The following is a 25,232-nucleotide window of genomic DNA, read 5'->3' as shown; positions in this document are numbered from 1 at the left end:
AGGTTTCAACATACACAACCAGAGTCACCACTAATCCAGAAACAGTGGGAGTTATAATAACTATTGGAAAGATGATAGCAGCGATAATTTTAGATCAAATAAATGGCATGGCTTATGGTTACCACCTGGAGCTAGAAGCATCAAGAGGCCAGATGGTCAGGGGCAATATTAACTTTAAAATAAAGACTGAGCAGGATTCAAATAAGATTTAACAGACTCTTTCTATATGAATTTCTTGTCAGGAGTTAGCATTTAAAATATCTAGAATTATTTAAGTATTTGAATTTTTGTCATTATTTCAAATAAAAACCTTTTTGAAATAACTACTTTCATCTTTACTATTGAGATTAAGATAAAGTCTGAACTAATCTTTGTATGCTTATTTTCGTGCAGGATGTACGACTGACTGAGAACTCTGCAGCAAGTCCCCTGGTTTGGCTGTGGAGGCCAAGTCATTGGGTATGTTTAAAGTGGTGTTTGGTAGGTTCTTGCTTAGTAAGCGTGTTAATGATTACAGGGACAAGGTAGGAGAATGGGTTGAGAGGAAAAGAATAAATCAGCCATGTGACCATGACTGGAGCAAACTCAATGGGCTGAATGGCCATATTCTGCTCCTGTGTTTCTGGTCTTATGACTTGACAGAAATAAAAGAACAAAGAACATGCTAGGACATCAGAACAGTAATTAGTTTAATTTGGGAGCTTCTTGAGCTCAAGGCATTAAAGGCAAAGGCAGTTTTTATGCCCACCCCTAAATGAATCAGCGAAGTCCTTCATCAGTGAGTCCTGATGAAGGGTCTCGGCTTGAAACGTTGACTGCTCATTTCTACGGATGCTGTCCGACCTGCTGAGTTCCTCCAGCTTGTTGTAAGTGCAGTCCTTCTGGTGCAGTAGCCATGGCATAGGAGTTCCAGGATATATACTTGAGCAACAATCATGGAACGGCCATGTATTTCCAAGTCAGGATGATGTGTAAATTAGAGGAGAAGTTTATGTAGTGCTTTTCCCATACACCTGAAGCCTTTGTCCTTCTTGGTGAAAGAGGTCATTGGTTTTGGATGTCCTGCTGGAGAAGCCTAGGTGAGTAAAAGCTGTATATTTTGTAGACAAATATACATTGCATCCTATAGGTGTCTGAAAGGTTTTGGATGTTAAGTGGTAAATCACTAACTGTAGTACCCCCAGCCCCTAACCTTCCTCATGAAGCCAGAGTAATTTTGTGGATGTTCTCGATGTTTCTGGCCAGTGATGCACCCCAGAATGGTGATGGTAGTTGGATCTGACAATGATAATCCTATTTAATGTTAAGAAAAGGTGATTAGATTTTTTTCTTGTTGCAAATAGACATTGCTTGATATGAATATTACTTGGCACTTATCAGGCCATAACTAAATGTTATCTACATCTTGCTGTGTGTAGGCATAGTCTGTTTCATTCACTAAGTGATTGTGAATAGAACTAAATATCATGAAACAATCACTGGTAGTGTCATGTGTCTCCAACCCTTAACTCTGACCTTGTGTTATAAAGGTCTTTGATGAAGCAGCCAGCTGGGTTTTGGATGCTGACTTGTGGAACTCCATCAAAGATGTCCTGGGGATTGGATGATTGATATCCAATAACTACAATCATCGACCTCTCTATGAGGTATGGTTCCAATCATTGGAATGTTTTCATTTTTGTGTGCATATCTTTTACGTTACCAAAGCTCCTTGACGTTTCGCTCAGGTTAATGTCAAGGGCAGTCACTCCCACCTTACCTATTAATCTCAGTGCGCTGCATGCACTTGGACCATAAGGTTAGAGCCATGTGGTCTTGGCAAAATTCAGTCTGGTCATTGATGAGCAGGGTAATGGTAAATGGCACCTGATCGTACTGTCCAGAACATTTCTGAAAACAATTCTTCTGCTACTGATATTTTCACTGAAGAAATTTTACAGAAATGTACAGAATTAAGATGAGTTTAGATAAATGGAAGTTATCTTTCCCCTGAGCAAATGGGTCAAGATTTTTGAAACATCATTTTAAGATACTATAAAATTCTGCAAGGGAAATAATCTTGTTTCAAAGAATATTAGTTTAATCAGGGACTTGAAGGGGTAGAAACAATGTTAAAAGGGAATTGGATAGCCAGTGATGGAAAATTGTTTGCAGAGCTATGGGGAAAAGGTGTGGGAAAGGAACTGAAAGATGCACCTTTCAGCGCCATGACCTTTCTTTTCCATGATTCTTTGTGTCCAGTTATTGCTAGAGGCTGGCAACAAGCAAATTGGCAAGATCAAAGTCAAGTTCACTTGTCCCCCGTATGATTCTCCCTCCAGCTGCTGCAAGCCCAATAAAGCTGCTATTTCCTTGAGCTGACAAGCCCTTCCTTGTGATTAATATTGAAACTTTGCACCCAGACTACATTCCTTGCTCTTGCTTCCTTCTTAAATTCTTTCAAGTGCAATAGGAAGTATGCCAGCCGAGCAGCTTGTGACAGAAGAGGCTGATCCACTTCCAACCTACTCCATTTCCTAGGCTGCCTCTCATATGTTGACATATAACATCTTGTTAATCACTCCTGCTGATCTGGAGAGGCACAAGGCCCTCAGTGAGCCAAGTACAGAATTTTCAATGCCATGCTGCATTCTGCAGGATCTTTGCATGATAGAGACAGACATCATAGAAACAGGCTCTTCAAACCAACTTGCCTATGCCATCCAAGATGCCTAACTAAACCAGTCCTGTTTTCCCACACTTGGCCCATACGCCTTAAACCTTCCTTATCCCTGTAATAAATGTGCTTAAAATATCTTAACTGCACCGGCCTCCACCACTTCCTCTAGCAGCACATTCTACATATGTATGAGTTGCTGTTTGGAAAAAGTTACCCCACAGTTCCCTTTTAATTGTTTTTCTTCTCACTTTAAACCTATGACTTTTCAATTTAGCGACCCCCCCCCCCCACCACCCTGGAGAAAACACAATGCAATTCACCTTATCTCTTCTCATTATTTTATAACAATTTCATAATATTCTAATTCACCTCTCAGCCACCAACATACCAGCGGAGAAAGACCATAAGATCAAAAACCACAGGAGCAGAATTAGACCATTTGGCTCATTGGGTATGCTATGCCATTTCATCATGGCTGATTCATTTCCCACTCAACCCCAATCTGCTGCCTTTTTTTCTTGACTAAATGAGAGCTTATCAATCTCTGCATTAAATATGCCCAATGATTTAGCCTCCACAGCTGCCTGTGGCAATGAATTCCACAGATTCGCCACTCTCTTGCTAAAATAATTCCTCCTCAACTCCATTCGAAATGGACATCACTCTATTCTGAGGTTGTGTCCCTTGGTCTTAAATAACCCACCATCATCTCCACATCCACTCCATTGAGGCCTTTCAACATTTAATAGTTTTCAATGAGGTCCGCCTTCATTTTTTTGAATTCCAGTGAGTACAGGCCCAGTCTCAATCACTCCTCATATGAAAAGCCTTTGAATCCCAGAATCATTTTCATGAACCTCTTCGAACCCTCTCCAATGTCAGTACATCCTTTCTTAGATAAGGTGCCCAAAACTGCCTACAATACTCCAAGTTATGCCTCACCAGTGTCTTATAAAGCCTCAACATAACATCCTTGCTTTTATATTCTAGTCTTGTTGAAATGAAGGCTAACATTGCATTTGTCTTTCTCACCATTGACTCAACCTTTAGATAATCCAGCACAAGGACTCACAAGTCCCTTTGCGCCTCGGATTTTTGAATTTTCTCTCCATTTAGAAGATAGCCTATACTTTTATTTCTTCTACCAAAGTGCATGACAATACACTTTCCAACACAGTATTCCATCTGTCACTTCTTTGCCCCTTCTCCTGATCTGTCTGTCTTTCTGTAGCCTCTCTACATTCTCAACACTACCTGCCCCTCCACCTATCTTTGTTTCATCTGCTAACTTGGCCACAAAGCTATCAGTTCTGTCACCCAGATCACTGACATGTAATATAAAAAGAATCGGTCCCAAAACAGGCCCCTATGGAACACCACTAGTCACCGGCAGCCAGCCACTTCAACTCTACTTCCTGTTCACATTCCGACATGTCAATCCATATATCTGAAGATACTTTTGGTATATATATTATTGCCTAGCTTACCTTTGTATTCCATCTTTTCCTTCTTTATGACTTTTTTAGTTGCCTTCTTTTGGTTTTTAAAGGCTTCCCTCTAATTTTTGCACTATTATGTGCCCACTCTCTTGTCTTTGACTTCTCTCGTCAGCCATGATTGCCTTTCTTCTTCGGGATTTATCTATTCTGTGCCTTCTGAATTGCTCTCAAAGACTCCAACCATTGCAATGCTTCCATCATCCCTGCTAGTGTTCCCTTCCAATCAATTCTGGCCAGCTAATCTTTCATGCCGCCCGAATTCCCTTTACTCCACTATAATACTGATACATCTGACTTTATCTTCTCCTTCTCAAATTGCAGGGTGAATTCTATCATATCATGATACAGTCCTAGTCCTTCCATTCTCTCCTTATTATTCATATCCTTTAGTCCTGGTAAATATCCTCCTAAATAATTTTTGCAGCTGTTCCAGTTAAATGGACATCCTTCCCACAGCAGAGCAACAATGCAGTACTCCAAATATGGCCATATATTTGGTCTTGTATGGCTATAACATGGCATCCCTATCCCTATACTCAGTACCCTGACTGAAGAAGGCAAGCATGCCTAATGTTGTCTTTATCATTTGCATATGTGTCATCACTTTCAGGAAACTATGCACCTGCACCAATAAATCTCTCCTTTCTATATATTAGATAGTTACAGAAACATAGAAAACCTACAGCTCAATACAGGCCCTTTGGCCCACAAAGCTGTGCCGAACATGTCTTTATGTTAGAAATTACCTAGGGTTACCCCTAGCCCTCTATTTTTCTAAGCTCCATGTACCTATCCAGGAGTCTCTTAAAAGACCCTATCATATCTGCCTCCACCACTATCGCCAGCAGCCCATTCCACACACTCACCACTCTCTGTGTAAAAAACTTACCCCTGACATATCCTCTGTACTTACTTCCAAGCACCTTAAAACTGTGCCCTCTCGTGCTAGCCATCTCAGCCCTGGGAGAAAGCCTCCAACTATCCACACGATCAATGTCTCTCATCATCTTGGACACCTATTCAGTGCTCCCAGTGTGGCCTCCTGTATATTGGTGAGACCTGACGTAAACTGGGAGACTGCTTCACTGAGCACCTATGTTCTATCCGCCAGAAAATGTGGGATCTCCCTGTGGCCACCTGTTCCAATTCTACTTCCCATTTCCATTCTGACATGTCAGTCCATGGCTTCCTCTGCTGTCGTGATGAGGCCACACTCGGATTGGAGGAGCAACACCTCATATTCTGATGGCATGAACACTGATTTCTCAAAGTTCTGGTAAATGCACCCCACCCCAAGCTTCTCCTTCACCATTCCTCATTCCCATTTTCCTCTCTCAACTTATCTCCTTACCTGCCCACCACCTTCCTCTAGTGCTCCTCCCACTTCTCTTTCTTCCAAGGCCTTATGTCCTCTCCCATCAGATTCCTCTTCTACAGCCCTTTATCTCTTTCTCCAATTGACTTCCCAGCTCTTTGCTTCACCATTACCCCTCTCCTGGTTTCACCTTGTACTTCTGCCTCCCCCTCCCCCCCATTTTCTTAGTCTAATGTCTTTTTTCCAGTCCTGATGAAGGATCTCAGCTTGAAATGTCAGCAATTTACTCTTTTCCATAGACACTGCCTGACCTGTTGAGTTGCTCAAACATTTTAACCTTGGGCTAAGTGACCAAGTCTATGAAATAGTTAAGAGATGTTATGAAGGAGGTGTGAGTGACCTTTTGCCCTGACTTCATTCAATCATTCTACCCCATGCTCTTGAAGTCTCCTGGAACATCACTCCTGTCATACGTCTATCACCAAACTTCTTGCTATTTCATTTATTTGTTTATGTAAGATTCACTTCCAAAACTGAAATTGATTGGAAATCACCAACTTCTCTTAAGCCGTGACTTCCTACTTTAGAGGTTAGTTTAGAGTTAACTATGTTGCTGTGTTTCTGAGTAAAATATAAATGCATTACATTTACAAATCTTCACATAAACACTTTTGATCAAAATCTATTGAGAATTATTACAAAAGGAGGAAGCTATTTGGCATCTAGAAGCTGATCCACCAATTAATGGTTTATGTGACCTAATTATATATAACTGCCTTTTCCATATATCCTTGGTGAACAGATTAATACAATTAACCAAGCATCAACTCCCATTTGTGGGAAAACGCTTCAAATTTCTACCAGTTCATCATGTTGCAATGCTCGCTCGCTTCACTTCTGAAAGACCTGACCCCAACTTCCAAACATTACCACAAGTCCAAGTCACTTCAAATGGTGGAATTAATTGGATTATCTATCTACCAACCCCTCCCCATCCCCATCAGATCCCCAAAATAGCCAATCAAGTTAACTGTTCATCTTCTAAATTCTAGTAAATATAACTGTAGATTCTCTAATCAAACCTGATGACACTAGGCATAGAATATAGAACAGTACAGCATAGTACAGGCACCTTGGCCCATGATATTTTACCACTCTTTTGAGCTACCCTAAGATCAATCTAATCCTTCCCTCACACATAGCCATCCATTTTTCTTTCCTCCATATGATTATCTAAGAGTCTCTTAAATATTGCTAATGTACCACTACTCCCAGCAGGGCATTCTAGACATTTATCAATTTCTATGTACACAAACCTACCGCTGACAGCTCTCCTAAGCTGTTTTCCATTCACTTTAAAAGAATGTCCTGTTTGGTACCAATGCTCTCGTTCTGAGGTTCTTCAGAAGTCAAGACTGAGGCATAAAACTTGTTGCTTACGATTGTTTATTAAGTGCTAATATCGCAAAGAAGATGAAAGCAGAAAAATGAAGCGTGAGAGTGGATGGAGGGGGAGAAAGAGACCCTAACAGAACAAAGAGGAAAGACAAAAGAGGCTGAGGCAATGTTGGATGGACTTCTTATACCAGATTGCTAATTCTATTGAATTTTCATAGTTAACAGATATTCTGTTCAAATCCTGTTACTTGTCAGGTATTTAAGTACAGTGCTCCCTGCCTATTACTGCACATTCCCCCCCCCCCCACCACTTAAGTGCTAGTACATGATGCTGTCTTAAGGAAGACTACTATTTCTTTCAGATATACCCAACAGCATTAACAACATCATCAAAATCATGTGATACTCACAAGTATACATTACAAGTCAAGGCATGACTGTGCAGGCACATGGATGACAGTGAATTAGACCGGTGGGAAGAATTTTAAAAGAAGACAGCTTTATAGAGCGGGCAACAGAGTAGAGGGAGTCAGAGTAGGAGGGCTTTGGCTCAACAGGGCTTCGGCAATAACGGGTCAAGGTGAGGTAAGTTACTTGTGAAGAATATGAATAGGATGTATGTCTGTGAGGCCGATATTCTGTACTGGGTGTCAGATGTGGGATGTCCAGGAGAGCTGCAGCTCCTTAGGGACCGGATTAGGGAACTGGAGATGCAACTTGATGACCTTCAGCTGGTCAGGGTAAGTGAGGAGGTGATGGAGAGGAGCTACAGGCAAGTAGTCACTCCAGGGCCTAGGGAGACAGATAAATGGGTAACAGTCAAGAGAGGGAAGGGCAAGAGTCAGATACTAGAGAGTACAGAGTACCCCTGCGGCTGTCCCCCTTAACAATAAGTACTCCTGTTTTTGTACTGTTGGGGGGGGGGGAACTACTTGGGGGAAACAACAGTGGCCATGCCTCTGGCACAGAATCTGGCCCTGTGGCTCAGAAGACTAGGGTACTCTATAGCCAGAGGGGCAGACAGGCGATTCTGTGGACGCAGGAAAGAAACATGGATAGTAGTTTGCCTCCCAGGTGCCAGGTCTGGGATGTTTCTGATCATGTCCACAATATCCTGAAGTGGGAAGGAAAACAGCCAGAAGTTGTGGTACATCTTGATACCAACCTCATAAGCAGGAAAAGGAAGGAAGTCCTGAAAACGGACCACAGGGAGTTAGGAAAGAAGCTGAAATGTAGGATGTCAAAGGCAATGATCTCGGGATTACTGCCTGTGCCATGCAACGGTGAGTATAGGAAAAGAGTGAGGTGGAGGATAAATGCGTGGTTGAGGAATTGGAGCAAGAGGTATGGATTCAGATTTCTGGATCATTGGGACCGCTTCTGGGCAGGTGTGACCTGTACTAAAACGAAGGGTTGCACTTGAATCCAAGGGGGACCAATATCCTGGCGGGGAGGTTTGCTAAAGCTCTTGGGGAGAGTTTAAACTAGAATTGATGGGGGGATGGAAACAAAACTAAAGAGACAGAGGAAGGGGCGGTTGGCTCACAAATAGAGAAAGCTTGTAGACAGTGTGAGAGGGAGGATAGGCAGGTGATAGAGAAAGAATGCGCTCAGACTGTCTATTTTAATGCAAGGAGTATCATGAACAAAGCAGATGAGCCTAGTGTGTGGATCAGTACTTCGAGCTATGATGTTGTGGCCATTACAGAGACTTGGATGGTTCCGGGGCAGGAATGGTTACTTAGAGTGCCAGGCTTTAGATGTTTCAGAGAGGACAGGGAGGGAGGCAAAAGAGGTGGGGGCATTGCACTGTTGATCAGAGATAGTGTCACAGCTGCAGAAAAGGAGGAAGACATGGAGGGATTGTCTACAGAGTCTCTGTGGGTGGAAGTTAGAAACAGGAAGGTGTCAATAACTCTACTGGGTGTTTTATTATAAACCACCCAATTGCAGCAAGGACATCGAGGAGCAGATAGGGAGATAGATCCTGGAAAGGTGTAATAAGAACAGAGTTGTCGTGATGGGAGATTTTAATTTTTCCAATATTGATTGGCATCTCCCTAGAGCAAGGGGTTTAGATGGAGTGGAGTTGGTTAGGTGTGTTCAGGAAGATATCCTGACACTGTATGTAGACAAACCTACAAGAAGAGAGGCTGTACTTGACCTGGTATTGTGAAATTAACCTGGTCAGGTGTCAGGTCTCTCAGTGGGAGAACATTTTGGATATAGTGATCACAATTCTATCTCCTTTACCATGGCATTGGAGAGGGATAGGAACAAACTAGATAGGAAAACATTTAATTGGAGTAAGGAGAAATATGAAGCTATCACTCATGAATTTGGAAGTATAAATTGGGAACAAATGTTCTCAGGGAAATATATGGCAGAAATGTGGCAAATATTCAGGGGATATTTGTGTGGCCTTCTACATAGGTACGTTCCAATGAGGAAAAGGATGGTAGGGTACAGGAACCGTGGTGGACAAAGGTTGTTGAAAATCTAGTCAAGAAGAAAAGAAAGTCTTATGAAAGGTTCAAAAAGCTAGGTAATGATAGAGATCTGGAAATTTATAAGACTAGTAGGAAGGAGTTTAAGAATGAAATTAGGAGAGCCAGAAGGGGGTATGAGAAGGCCTTGCTGAGCAGGATTAAGGAAAACCCCAAGGCATTCTACAAATATGTGAAGAGCGAGAGGATAAAACATGAGATAATAGGACCAATCTGGTGTGACAGTGGAAAAGTGTGTATGTAGCCAAAGGATCAAACAGAGATATTTAATGAATACTTTGCCTCAGTATTTACTATGGAAAAGGACCTTGGCCATTGTAGGGATGACTTATAGCAGACTGAAAAGCTTGAGCATATAGACATTAAGGAAGAGGATGTGCTGGAGCTTTTGGAGAGCATCAAGTTGACTAAGTCACCGGGACTGGACGAGATATACCCCAGGCTTCTGTGGGAAGTGAGGGAGGAGATTGTTGAGCCTCTGGCAATGATGTTTGTTGGGATGGGAGAGGTTCCGGAGGATTGAAGGATTGCAGATGTTGTTCTCTTATTCAAGAAGGGGAGTAGAAATAGCGCAGGAACTCGTAGACCAATGAGTCTTAGTTACTTCAGTGGTTGGTAAGTTGATGGAGAAGATCCTGAAAGGCAGGATTTATGAACATTTGGAGAGGTATAATATGATTAGGAATAGTCAGCATGGCTTTGTCAAAGGCAGGTCATGTCTTATGAGCCTGATTGAAATTTTTTGAGGATGTGACTAAACACATTGATGAAGGTAGAGCAGTGGATATAATGTATATAGATTTCAGCAAGGTGTTTGATAAGGTGGCCCATGCAAGGCTTATTGAGAAAATAAGGAGATATGAGATTCAAGGGGACCTTGCTTTGTGGATCCAGAACTGGCTTGCGCACAGAAGGCAAAGAATTGTTGTAGACAGGTCATATTCTGCATGGAGGTTGGTGACCAGTGCTGTGCTTAAGGGATCTGTTCTGGAACCCCCTACTTTTTGTTATTTTTATAAATGACTTGAATGAGGAAGTGGAGAGATGGGTTAGTAATTTTGCTGATGACACAAAAGTTGGGGGTGTTGTTTTTAGTGTGGAGAGCTGTCAGATGTTACAGCGGGACATCGATAGGATGCAAAACTGGGCAGAGAGGGCAGATGGAGCTCAACCCAGGTAAGTGTGAGGTGCTTCATTTTGGTAGGTCAAATATGATGGCGGGATACATTATTAATGGTAAGACTCTTGGCAGAGTGGAGGATCAGAGGGATCTTGGGGTCTGAATCCATTGAACTTTCAAAGCTGCTGCACAGATTGACTGTGTGTAAAGAAAGCATACGATGTATTGGTATTCATCAACCATGGGATTGAGTCCAAGAGCTGACAGGTAATCTTTCAGCTATATAGGACCCCACTTGGAGTACTGTGCTCAGTTCTGGTCACCTCACTACAGGAAGGATATGGAAACTATAGAAAGGGTACAGGGTAGATTTATAAGGATGTTACCTGGAGTGGGGAGCCTTATGAGAATAGGTTGAGTGAACTCGTTCTTTTCTCCTTGGAGTGATGGAGGATGAGAGGTGACCTGATAAAGGAGTATAAAATGAGAGGTATTGATCATATGGATAGTGAGAGGCTTTTTCCCAGGGCTGAAATTGCTAATATGAGAGGGCACAGTTTTAGGGCACTTGGAAGTAGATACAAAGGAGATGTCAGGGGTTGCTGGACTTTCTGATACTGCTTCAGTTTATTTCTTAGCTCCATACAATACCCTTAGATTCGATTATACCAATGTTGTTTATTCACTTGTTCAGTTAGTGCAAATATTTGCTTTTAGACTTTTTACTGTTTTTGTAGTTTACCAAACGTTTCACATTTCTCTCCCAATTGATCAGCAAACTTCTTCACTTGTTCAGACTGACCACATGTTTGTATCTTTAACTGTGATAAAACAGTTACCCTATCCAAGTTTGCTCTTTTCCTCAGGCATTCTCAAGGTCTTATGACGTGCCTTCTTTATCAACTCTACATTGATGGTATACTTCATTCAGATATTTTCTTATCAAATTGAAACATTTTCTTTGGGTAAGAACTCAAACCATCAATCATCTGTTCACACATTACTGGAGATTCAGCTCCCCCTTTTCGTGTAGTAGGTTTCTCAACTTTGGCATTGTCTCAGTTTAATCTCATGTAAAACTTAATTTGCATGTACTTTTTATCACTAGCACTGCAATCAAAATATTGTTGGATTGCATCAAAATATCATAGGTTTGCACTCTGAACTTTTTGTAAGATTGCAATTGGAATTTCTTGTAGGATTGCAATCGATATATTATTGATTTGCAAGTGGCAATATTTCCCTCACTGGATTACAATCTCCATGTTTTTTAAGCACTAAATTACAATCAGTTGATTTCACAGGTACTGCACAATATTAATGTTAGTGCTGGTTTGATGTTTTTTTCAGAATAGCAACGTATAATAGAACTTAGAACAGTACAGCACGCCATTTGGCCCTCAATATTGTGCCGTATCAGCTAAAAAACAAATCGAAAACACCCAAACACTAATCTCTTCTACCTACACCATGTCCATATCCCTCCATCTTCCTCTCATTTATGTGCCTATACAAACGTCTCTTAAAAGCCTCTGATGTACTTGCTCCACCACCATACCAGGCAGCACATTCTGGCCATCCACAACTATCTGAGGAAAAACTTACCCTTTACATCCCTGATGAACCTATCCTCTGTTACCTTAATGCCCACTCTGGTATTAGACATTTCAACCATGGGAAATCAATACTCTCTGTCCACTCTATCTTTGCCTCTCATAATCTTGTAGATCTTTATCAGATCTCCCCTCAGCCTCTGACGCTCCAAGAGAAAACAACCCAAGTTTATCCAGCCTCTCGTGGTAGCACGTGCCCTCTAAACCAGGCAGCATCTTGGTAAACCTCTTCTGCAGTCTCTCCAAAACCTCAACGTATTTTCTTTAGTAGGGTGACCAGAACTGTTTACAATACTCCAGATGTAGCCTGACCAGAGTTTTATAAAGTTGCAACCTAACTTCCTGACTTCTGAACGCAAAGCCTCGACTAATAAAAGCAAGCATTGCATAGCCCTCTTAACCACCTTGTGGACCTGTGTAGCCGCTTTCAAAGAGCTATGAACTTGGATCCCAAGATCTCTCTGTTTAGCAAAACTATTAAGGGCTGACCGTAGTGATAACCAAGAGAAAGTTACTGGTAAGATGAAGGAAACACTGAACAATGCCAAGACCAAGAGGAACCATCAATGCTGCCCTAAATGCCAGCAGTGTGACGGGCAATAATTAGGTAAGTCTATTGGACTAAGGAGGTGCCAGTCAATATGAGGGAAGTTACGGTCACCCATAACAACAAACATGTTATTTTTCACCTTTCCAAAATCTGCTTCTGATGCACCATCAATAACTCTCGGAGACGTGAGTCGAGATGGGCTTTTATTAGCTGGAAGAATGCACTGTCAGCAGCAAGAGACCACCACACAACATCCTGAAGACTGCGGGAGGAGCAGTGCCTCCAATCACCTTTATACAGGGGTCTGTGGGAGGAGCCACAGGAGCAGTTAGTGGGGGTGGGGGGGCATGTCCAGACAGGTATATGTAGTTCACCACAGCTTCCCAATCTGCTCCTCAGTGTCTCTGTTGCAATTGGGTCTATAGAATAGCCCAATAGAGTGACTGCTCCCTTCTTGTTTCTAAATTCTACCCATACTGACTCAGTAGACAACCCATCCATGATGTCCTCCCTTTCTGCAGCTGTCTTACTATCCATGATTAGCAATGCAACTCCCCCATCTCTTCTCCCTCCCTGTACCTTTTAAAATATCTAAACCCTGAAATGTCCAGCAGCCATTCCTGCCCTTGTGTCAGCCAAATATCTGTAATGGCCAGGATGTTGCAGTTTCATGTACTAACCTATGCTCTAAATTCATCACCATTTCCCTGATACTTCCTGCATTAAAATAGTCACATTTCAACCCATCAAACTGACTGCATTTATGCCTTATCCACTGTTTAGCCTTCCTCAGTCTCTCTAAAAGAGTCTGATATGCAAGGATCTGATAGCACGAAAGACCATGCAGAGAAGTTTTACCAATATTGTGAGAGTTGAAAACTTTTCACTTTGAGGCGATATTGGCTAGACTGAGATTATTTTCTACAGAATATAAGAAGTTGAGAAAAGATTTAATCAAGGTGCTGAAACTCCATGGAGACTCAAACATGGCGATATTGCGGAAACCCCATGGAGACACAGAGTGTATGGGGAGACCATTTTCATCAAGAGAACAATCACAACGAGACATACATATGAACTATTGGGTAAAAGGATGAAAAGGGCATTAGGGAAATTTTTGGTATGAATGTTGCTACTAATAAAGTTGGTAGAGGGAGAACTTCCTAATATATTTAAAGAGGACGTGGAAGAGTACTTGAGGCACTGTCACTTATCAAGGCCAGGGAAGCTAGAATACTGAATCCTTTGGCCAGCATGGAAATGAAGGGTAGAATGGCCCCATTATGTGCTGTAAATCATTTAGATGTTAAATTTGGATTCATCAGTCTATTTGACGATTTAAAGACATGAGTCATCCTACATACCTTTATTTCACACTTTATTTATTTATTAACATTTTCTCTTCTCCTGTGAATAATTATCATGTCAAATATACTACTAATGGGATGGAAAGAGTAGGTCAGTAGAAGAGAACACCCCTCCAAACATTCCTGACAAAGGGTCTCAGCCCGAAACGTCGACTGTGCTTCTCCCTATAGATGCTGCCTGGCCTGCTGCATTCCACCAGCATTTTGTGTGTGTTGCTTGAATTTCCAGCATCTGCAGATTTCCTTGTGTTTGCTTTTTAAACATTCCATAACGATCATTAAGAGCATGCATGTATATCAGGATAGAAAAAGCTGCAGAAGTTTTTAGACTCAGCCAGCTCCATCATGAACATGAGCTTCCCCATTGAAGAGGACATATTCAAAAGGCATTGCAAAGACATCCATCATTAAGGACCCTCACTATTCAGGACATGACCTCTTCTCAATACACGAACCTGAAGACACACACTCAATATTTTAAGAACAGCATCTTCCCCTCTGGCATCAGATTTCTGAGTGGTCTATGAACACTATCTTGCTATGTATTAACGCCCAAACAACTAGGACAAGTTTTTCTTTTATTTAAACAACTTTACTTTCAATGTCTCCATTCAATACCTGAGGGCCACCACCTTTACATCCCACAATTCTCTCTCGTCCTCCCACATGCAAAACGGAGAGTACGCATATGTACTAATTATTTACATAGTTCAAGTGAACAGGAGTCAACAATCTCCCATATTTTTTATGTATATGTTACAAACTTCAAATTTGAAAATAAATTTAAAGACAGTTCAAATGTCCAAACAATTTGAATGTCCATTGGGATATGAGAAATAGTTCTAACCCTTGATGTTAATACAATTCTCAAGGTACCAAATGCCTTCACCAAGTGCCTTTAACAACTCAAGAGCTGGAGCTCCCTTCTTTGTGAGACAGTCAGCTAGTTGCTCCTTTGTAGTTGACCATAGCACGTGATGAATTCTCAATGCTTGGACAAGTTCTTTGATACTGCTTATCTCTAGATGAAGCCTCTTCTCTGTAACTGACTAGTGGATTTGATGGCATCAACCAAAGAGTAGTTTCATCTGTGACACAAGTTATTTGTAGACTGTTCTTCTTTGGGTCACTATGGAAAAGCTCAGAATAGAGTGTGGCCAGAAAATCAGCATTGTCAATGCCTTCAGACATTGCCAGGGTTTCTCCTGCCAGCGTACTCCTTACAACTCTTCAGATCCTTTTTGATTCCCAACAGAGGGATGAAAATCTTCCTTCTCCCATCAGTACAATAAAATATCCCCCATGAATCCCTCCATCAGAAGGATTTCAGAGTGAGGCATCACCGAAGACAACATGTCTCAGTGAGTTATCTTTTCCAAGCTGTTGAAACTTCCAGGCTACACTTTCAGATTAAATTCTGTGCACTATCTTGTTTGCCTCTCCTAAAATATATACTGTGGCATTTTTTCTGCTGGATGCCAAGTTGCAGGCTTCAAACATAATGTCAGGTGTGCCGTGTCTTTCCACCCATAGAATCTGGCCCATCTTTCACTGAGGGGTGCCTCCCATTGTGTGGCACAGTAGGATTCAATGCAGATTGTCTGAAGAAGCTTTCCTTGTCCAGTTCTACTGTTCTGTCGACAGCAAGGGATCCTATCCCTGCATAGCACATTCATCCTGTCCAACCTGAAAGTCTGACTTTAGCTGAGAGATAACCTTCGTGGCAAAGTTTTGTGAGCCTCCCCTCTGAGGTCATCTACAGGACAGGTAAATACTCCAATCACATGAAATCCTGAATCTACCGGTAAGACACAGCTGGATCCACTTGTGACATCTTTCCATCTGTTTTTAGCATTATTTCCTTGACCCTTTTATACCAGTAGAGTGATGCATTTGTTAGACCATACACACACTTCCTGAGTTTCCACAGTGTTCTTTCACTTCTGGCTTCAGGCAGGGTTGAATACAAATGTCATGTGACAAGTCCATTCCCTGTAAGAATGCGGATTTTATGTCCATACGGTGGGGTTGCCAATTCTTTTAACATATTACTGAGAAAAGTAGTGGGAGAGACTGATGCATACATTGGTGAGTCTTTTCAGAGTTCTTCTAATTTCGGTTCCTCAAAAGCTCTAGCTACTAGGTGTGCTTTTGGTATAATTCCTGAAGGGGTTTCTTTCAGGGTGCACATCCATCTTGTAGACACTGTCTTTTGGCTAATCTCTCTAACTTCCTCAAACACACCGTTATTTCTCCAACTACTGATTTTATCCTGTTTTGCAGATTCAAAAGACACCTCCTTAGTTACTAGGACATCTTCAACTTGACATTTCTCAGATAGTCCAGCCTGATCTGTACTTGATTCAACATGAAGTCTGAAAACACGTGACATGTCAATTGACTCTGCAGTGCCAGTGTCCATGACTGGTTCTAGGGAATTCAAGTTCTACCAACTTTTGTTTCTCCCTGTGGCTTTGCCTGCTCGACCTAAGACTTCAGCCTTGTATGAGATACCAATATCTATCTACAAATCTCACAGTTTGTCCTGTTTTAAGACTGAAACTTCCATGTTGTCTTTGCACTTGTGATAATTTCTGCTCAGGCAAGTCTGTTAAGTTCCCATCTGCACTCTCTTCCGCACTGTCTGTGCCACCATTGAGCAACTCTATTGAGTCCCCAACTGCACTCTCTTCATCCCTGTCTGTGCTATGTGGCCATGTTCCTGGTAAGTGCTTTTCATTTTTTATGTCATTCTCCATGGTGTTCTGATGGTCTTCATTTTGTGCTTTATCTAGTCTAGAATGATACACTCCCACATTTGTACCTCCATGTCTCACGAATACTCCAACCTGACCTTTCTATTCTGTATAGTATGCTGTTTTGTAATACACTTTGTCCCCTGTGTCATATTTGTCATTTGTAGGATGGACCCGTACCCTCAGTGCTCTTCAAATTCCGTGAACACTCTGCTTCAGTGAAAGCTTTCCTTGTTGCATGCAGTGTTGAAATATGTTTCCCAACCCAATCACTCCTTGTAGGGTCACCTAGAGCAGGTGGTCTGTCAACCAGTACAGAGGGAAGGTTTGGATTCTGACCAAACAGCAATCGATAACGGGCTGTAGCCATATACATTGTACATGGTATTCTTCACCATAAGGGCCCAGTCCAGGGCTGTATTCCAATCATAGCCCTTGCTTTTCTTTACCTTCAGCATTATTTCTGTAAGCGTTTGATTGTTTCACTCCAGATGTCCATTACTCCAAGTACTATATGCCACTGTTGTCTTTGTTTCAGTGTTAAAGTTCTCTGCAGTATCTCTGAGGGTCTCTTTGTATTAACAATGCTACCAGCACTGAAAGGTGTGAACTATCAATGATATGGAGATACCATACTTCTTGCTGCAGTTCATGTAGGTCTATGGCTACTGTTTCATTGTATTCAGATGCTAGTGGCAGACCAAATGCAGGATTAGGTTTGGATTTTCCAAACTTTTGGCATGTCTCACAGCTGTCAATTTTAGAATTGAAAAATAATCTGCATCTTTGTTTCCTGAACTCTTGAGCAGTTTGCGAAGTCTATCAATTGAAGCGTGTCCAAACTTCTTGTGAAGTTCAAACAAACAACATTTTCTCATCTATAGTCATGTTTTGTGTGAAAGTTAATACTTCACTCTCACATTCATTCTCAGTAATACCTTCATCTGGAATGTTCACACTGTAATATCTGGAGCCGATGAGCTGAAGAGACAGTGGCTGTTGAATCATTCTCCATATCCAGTAACTGCTCCTGCTTCCTTTAGGGAAGATTTACTCAAGAGTAATGGAATGTTCACTGGTACCACCATTAAATTGTTCAATGTAACAATTTGTCTGCCCTGTGTTTATGGGTACTTTCACTCTTTTTGTGGAACATACAGTATTTCCATCACCAAATTTGAATGCCTCAAAACTGGCTGTATCTGTGTTCACCAGTTTCTGCACTTCATTCCAGTTTAGTTCACTTACACAGCTTTCAAGCCATTTTTCTCCACACACTGTGCGTGTGCATGCTGTATCAATAACAGCAGATCTTCATCAAAACCTCTGGCTGGGAAATCTCTGCATTAGTAAGTGATTACCTCACAAACAATGTGATATGGCACTTCTACATCTTAACATTTGTTATTTTCTTCAGTTAGCTTAACTTGTTTGTTTCTGTGTCAACAGTTTCTTGCCCAGTGATAAATACTTAGAGATACCGCACATTTTAATCTCCTACTGTACGTGTTTATTGGATTTGTGCCAGATAATGGTACCCTTATTTGGTCCTTCTGGGACCTACGCTTGCTATTCGCTTGTTTCTTCTCAGTGAAGTTTGCCATTTTCTGATTCAAACTAATTTCAACTGTTGTCTTAGTGACCTTTTCTCCAAAAGTCCTCTTCAGTGCTGATTTCATAAGTGCAAATGTAAGTTCTCTGCATACAATTAACACTAGCTGTCTGACCTGTATGCCTAGATATGCAGTATCCAACAATTTAAAAGCTAATAGTGTCAGAAAGTTCCATTTTATATTCAATGTATGCACCTGTACTTCTGTTCAAAATCAGTAATAATAATTAGCCATATTTTTAGAATTGTCTATAAATTTTGTGGAAGTCTGAATAAGCCTCATAGATCCAATCCTTTTCTTTGTAAAAACAGAGTCAATTCAAGACAGAGCATATTCATACCGTCATCTTTGTTCAAGTCTTCCACCAAAATTCCCATCGTGGACTCTCTTGCTCTTCCCGAAAACGATGACACAACAGCCAAGGCTTGCTTCATTCTCTCCAGTTCCATAACACAAGTCCATGTTCCAGCTTTCATAAAGCTTGCTGTCATCAAATGCTAGTGGCATTCTATAATTGGAAACTATCCTGTTAACACCCAAAGAACAATGTCACATTTTTCATTTGTTTAAGCAACTTTACTATCAACATCTCCGTTCAATTCCTGAGGCCTGCCACCTTTATATCCCACAATTCCCTTTCCTCCTCCCATGCGCACACACATAACGGGGGAGTGCGCTTGCTTACTAAATACTTACATATTCCAAATGACCAGAACTCAACACTATGCTGCTCTTTTTTTGGCACAAATTTATATTTTTTTGTAACTTATAGAAATACTTTATGTACTACACTGTACTGCTGTCATAAAACAGCAGATTTCACAGTGATAATAAACCTGATTCTTATATGTACTTATGAGTATAACATATAGGTTTAAAAAGCCACTCCAAAAGCTGTGAAATATAAGCTTCTCTGCACATTCAAACAATACTTATCTGTCACCAAGGGGTAATAACTGTTCCCGAACCTGGAGATGGGGATCCCAAGACTCCTGTACCTCCCTCCTGATGGCAGCAGCAAAATGAGTGCATCCGGACAGTGAAGATGTGAACGTCAGGACGCTCTTCATTGACTACAGGTCTGCATTCAGTACTATCATCCCCTCAAAACTAATCAAGAGCCCCAAGACCTAAGCCTCAATACCTCTGTGTGCAACTGGTTTCTTCAATTTCCTCACTTGCAGACCCCAGTCAGTTCAGATTGGCAACAACATCTCCTCCGCAATCACCATCGGTACTGATGCACCACAAGGCTGTCTGCTTTTAATATCATTATTTTTTTTTGTATTTGCGCAATTTATTGTCTTTTGCACATTGGTTGTTTGTCTTGTTGTGGGTGGTTTTTCATTGATTCTATCGTGTTTCCTTGTATTTGCTGTGAATGCCCGCAAGAAAATGAATCTCGGGGTTGCAGATGGTTACATACATGTACTTTGAGCTTTAACCTGATATGCCACTCACAGAATTGGTTAAAGGACAGAAATAGTTACACTTTCCAGGATCAGAATCTGGTTTATCACTGACATGCCATGAAACATGTTGCTTTGTGGCAACAGCACAGAGCAAGACATTAAAAAAATTACTATGTTCCAATAAAGATATAAATAAACAGTTCAAAAGAGGAATGGTGACATGGTGTTCATGGATTTATGGCCCATTTGGAAAAAAAATGGCAGAGGGGAAGAAGGTTTTCCTAAAACATTTTCAGTGTGAGTCTTTAGGCTCCTGTGTCTCTTTCCTGATGTTAGTAATGAGAAGAGGGCTTGTCCCCAAGATGAGGGACATACAATTGCATTTATTTAATGAATACAAGAATTAGAAACTAGAATAGGCCATTCGCCCACTTCAATCTACTTGTACCCCTTAATTCTTCCAGTATCCAGACATCTGTAGGTCTTTGTTTTGAACACAATAAATCCACAGCTCTCAAGTCAGATGATTCCAAAGATTCACTACCCTCTGTGTGAAGAAATGTCTCCTTGCTTCTTATTTTGAAACTGTGACACCCTTCTTCGTTGAGGGAAAACATCCTCCTTGCTTTCAAAGGCATCTAAAATTATGAGCATTTCACAGCCCACTCAGTCTCTTCTCATAATGACTAGCTGCCATCCCAGAAATCCATCTGGTGAATCTTTGCTTCACTTCTTCTATGGTGAATATATCCAATTTTAGATGAGACCAAAACTGTACAGAATAATCAGTGGGTGGCCTCACCGTAACCTTACTATCACATTGCTGAATGTATTTGGATTCAATTCCTTGATTCTGCTTTCAGCAGGAATTCAGATTCATAAAGCTTGCGTTAATTAAAGGTAATGGGTACAGATCACTTTCCACTCATGAGAAGAACCTGCTTACTTATGTTACTTCTATGGCACAGTAATATTTCAGAAACAAGTTATACTACAAATAATTGTTACTTTTTACACTGTGTTTTATTTCACCAATGTTATTGTCATTCTGTAGTAAGTTACTACTGGCTGACCAAGGACTACTTCAAGAAAAGGAACTCAAGTTTTCATCTTAGGAAGAATCAAAAATTTACAATTGAGATGTACTTGAAACTGTATGAGTTGCCCTGGTTGTTTTTCATCAATCAGCCAAGTCATTTAGAATAATTAAATCAGGTTAACTTCTGGAGGTCAAGAAGCAAGTTACTTAATGAGATAAAATCAGTAACAACATGTTTTCTTCCTCAGAAGAATCAAAGAAGCAAAGGAGGAGAACGCCTGCAAAAGCAACTCCTTAGTTTTCATCATTGGAATAGCAAGCTTTGCTCTTTGCTTATTGTGGATATTGTGACAGTTTCAAGAATGATGGAATCAGATCTCTTCAGGAATGGATCCATGACTGGTAACAGCTCCAATCAAGAGGATGGACAGAGTCTATTGAAAGTAGTATCAATTTCCATTATTACTGCTATTGTGAGCCTTGTAACGATAATAGGTAATATTTTAGTCATTGTTTCATTCAAAGTGAACAGCCAGCTAAAGACAGTGAATAACTATTTCCTGTTAAGTTTGGCCTGTGCTGACCTCATCATTGGAATTTTTTCAATGAATCTCTACGCTTCTTATATATTAATTGGCTCCTGGTTGCTGGGAAATCTGACGTGCGATTTGTGGCTTGCATTGGATTACGTAGCCAGTAATGCTTCTGTCATGAATTTGCTCCTTATAAGCTTCGACCGGTATTTCTCAATCACACGGCCATTAACCTATAGGGCTAAGCGTACTCCCAGAAGGGCTGGTATCATGATTGGACTTGCATGGTTAATATCCTTTATCTTGTGGGCCCCTGCAATTTTATGCTGGCAATACTTAGTTGGAGAAAGAACGGTTCCTTCGAATGAATGTCAGATACAATTTTTATCTGTACCTACTATTACCTTTGGCACGGCCATAGCTGCTTTCTACATCCCTGTGTCAGTGATGACGATATTGTATTGTCGCATCTATAAAGAGACCGAAAGACGCACTAAGGACCTGGCGGAATTGCAAGCATCAAACCTCGCCCCTGAAGATGAGGTAGTTGTTTCCAAAAGGACTCTGTTAGCATCCTGCTTTGGATGTGTAGGCCACAAGCTCACACACAGGGAAAGATTCCAAGTATCGTGGTCTTCAAACAGAAGCACAACAGTGACTCTAAGATCCACACACATACAGAATGCTACAGATGAATGGTTAAAAGGTGGCAACCTAGATTCTTTTGCAAACTACCCCATGTCAGAAGACGATGAAAGGCTCACCCCAAAATCTGCCTCCTCAGCGTCTCAAGGACAGAATCAGATCGATGAATACCCTGGAGAGGATGACACAAATGTGTCCTCAGAAGAGCCTCCTGCGATAAATAATTATGAAAATCAAAATTATTTGGTGACCCCTGTGAAAAGACAGAAGGATAAAAGGTACATCTCTTACAAAGGTAATAAAGTAGCTGTCAAAAATAGCAGCTCCTCATCCACCTCAGACACAAGTAATGGTTGCACTGAAATAAAAGTAACACCCTGCCCAACCACTGAACCAGAAGTTCCATATGTTAGAAATATGGATCCAAATCTCAGACTGCAGATCACCAAGAGAAAACGGTTGGTTTTGATTAAAGAAAAAAAGGCAGCACAAACACTTAGCGCGATTCTACTGGCTTTCATTATCACATGGACACCGTACAATATCATGGTATTAGTCTCAACGTTCTGCTCATACTGTATCCCAACGTCACTGTGGCATCTGGGATACTGGCTCTGTTACGTTAACAGCACAGTTAACCCCATGTGCTATGCTCTGTGTAACAAAACCTTCCGTACGACTTTCAAAATGCTGTTACTATTTCAGTGGAAGCGAAAGTGAATTGTCTAGCCAGCAGCAAGTTACATCTTTAAAATATGAGATTAAAGCGGATATTACATAGTTCTTTCAATGTTCCACCTCTAATTATTGACTACTCTTCAATAACTGTTTATTTGCAAAATATCGGAATTGAAATAACAGCCTCGACAGAACTTCTTCCTTATGATTAAAGAAACTGAACAGACCAAACGCTAACTGTAAGCACATGGAATGAAGTCTAAGAGCTGGCACTGAATTTTTTTGTGGAAAATCACATGACACTGGTCACCATACCCTTGTTAATCCTCAAGCTATCTTGTCACAATGATAAACACTTCACTATTCAAAAAGACTATTACACCAAACGCAAATCACAGTGCTTAAGGTTCTGAATTATAGGTCAAATAATGCCATAATGCATCCCTTGTGCAGAGAAAGGGTTGTTTCATTTACACTGAGGTGTCTGTTTTTTTTGGTAACTTGTTTTACTACTCTTCCCTTCCTTCCTTCCTTAAAAGCAGTACCTACTGACAGGTGGGGCTTCACAGCACTTGATATCCTACAGCTGTAAATGTGACAGGATCAGCAGGCCATTGCAGTACTGGAAGGGGGAAAGGTGTGAATGCAAGGCTGATTTAAGCCACCTCACCACCTGTGCATGTGAAGTCTCTGTTCAACAGAGTTACTGGATGGTGATCAGGAAATGAAGCTCGGAGTGAATTTTCACTCCCTGAAATGTTGTATTACGAATTATAATAATCGAACGCATGGCTCAGAGTCGGAGACCTCTTCCCAAAAATAGAGGGGCTCCATGTGGCAGTACAGGACCAGGTGGTTAGCACAACAACAAAATCAAAAATACTTAACAAGAGGCCAACAAATTCAGTATGATAAATACAAAAACCAGAAACAGTCCAACCCATTACAGGATCCCACAGCAGTTTAACTCAATCTGACTACTTACACAGGCACAATGAAGTGGCAAACCTCATTCAGCAAAATCTTACTTTAAACTACAAACGCATAAAATACACCATACCTTTATTTCATAAAGTGAGACCACAGAGCAACACAACATGGAAATACATCCTTCAGCCTATAATATCTGCACTGACCATCAAGCACACGTTTACACTAACACTTCACCGATCCCATTTTATTCTTCCATATTACCACTAACTCCCTCCAGCTTCCACCGCTTACCTACCCACCAGTGACAATTTAGTTTCCAATTAACCTAGGAGCCATGGTATCAAAAGGATATGCAGATACAAGGTGTACATTGAAACTGAACACTGGTCACTGGTCCTGCAAGGCCGTGGCACCACTATGCCACCTGTTCCACAAGGAACTCAATTACCTTAAAAATGCTAGCTTTTAAGTAAAATGAGATATTTAAGATTCTACTTAGTCCCAAATTTGAGTTTAGTGTGCAGAACTGTATGTATTATGCTAAATGGCACTGTCTGTTGAGGAAGCTGCAAGGACGAGTGGTATAGGGTGTGTAAAAGATTGCATTGACACCAATAGAATGGTTTCCCATGTCGGGGCTGTTGTGATGCATGAACATTTTATATTTTAAACCTGGTCTGGTCTATATAAGAGTTCTGTCATATAGATTAAAATTACATCCAAAACTACAAGAAATTCCATTTTCCACTTCCATGAGCACAAATCAATTCACCCAATAATAATTAAAAATGGAAATGTGCCTATAGTATATTTAGATATTAACTGACCATCCTGCCTGTAATTTTGTCAAAATAGTTTTTAAAATCAAAATGAAAATTAAATGCAGAAAACCTTGTTTTTTTAATTTTGAGTTTTCTTTTGTTCAAAACAATGTTGTTACAACCAAGGTCTTTGCTAAAGTAGTGAATGTTTCGGTGCTTTTCGTTACAGTTAAAAAACATTTGCATTGACAATGCTATTATCTTCAAAAGTATTTTATCAATTCTAGTGAACTGTATAAAGCTTCGGCATTCATTCACATTACTTGCAAAAAGCTTTATTGAGCATACTTTCTTGATGTTAGGTTCCCGAACTGTTTTCTGAAATTCCAGAGGAAATGTCCAATGCAAAATTTAATAATTTTTACTAATTGAGAGGTATGTTATATACATGCATAAAAAAATCATCAGATTTTGGGTTCTTGTGACTATCTGCCCTTAGCTGTGGTGTCAGTAGTAAAACTGTATCTTTCTAATTTAAACAATTCTTTCTTTATCAATCTTAAATTAGGCTCCATGAGGGCATTTCTTGACTATGGTCTGCTTACATGCTAACTATTGACATGTCCTGTATGCCGATTACTGAACTTCTAAACACCTGATTCATAATTTACATCTAATAATGTTATATCTATTTGGCAAACTGAATGGAAAGCCTTTGTTACAAAAACGTTGGTATTGCAGATGTGCAGGTTTGTATATGTTTGTACAATTATCGTATTGTTTCAATTTAATATTTTACCACAAATGTATCATATATCTTGTCAATAAAGTCAA

General features: G+C 40.7%; 1 protein-coding gene across 1 annotated transcript; it reads left to right on the top strand.

Annotated features, from left to right (window-relative positions):
- Positions 1-361: 361 nt before the first annotated feature.
- On the top strand, positions 362-25,232 carry chrm5b (cholinergic receptor, muscarinic 5b). Its single transcript, XM_059955601.1, has 3 exons — positions 362-459; positions 1,530-1,646; positions 21,097-25,232. The coding sequence occupies exon 3, from the start codon at positions 21,211-21,213 to the stop codon at positions 22,744-22,746; it is 1,536 nt and encodes a 511-aa protein (XP_059811584.1). The 5' UTR covers positions 362-459; positions 1,530-1,646; positions 21,097-21,210; the 3' UTR covers positions 22,747-25,232.

The sequence above is a fragment of the Hypanus sabinus genome, chromosome 2 (assembly GCF_030144855.1).
Source record: "Hypanus sabinus isolate sHypSab1 chromosome 2, sHypSab1.hap1, whole genome shotgun sequence".
Lineage (NCBI taxonomy): Eukaryota > Metazoa > Chordata > Chondrichthyes > Myliobatiformes > Dasyatidae > Hypanus > Hypanus sabinus.
Note: the sequence above shows the minus strand (reverse complement) of the source record. Positions and strands in the feature narration are given on the sequence as shown.

Bases quoted from the DNA above. Each gene is read 5' to 3' on its own strand.
- chrm5b (XM_059955601.1), top strand. From the start codon at position 21,211: ATGATGGAATCAGATCTCTTCAGGAATGGATCCATGACTGGTAACAGC.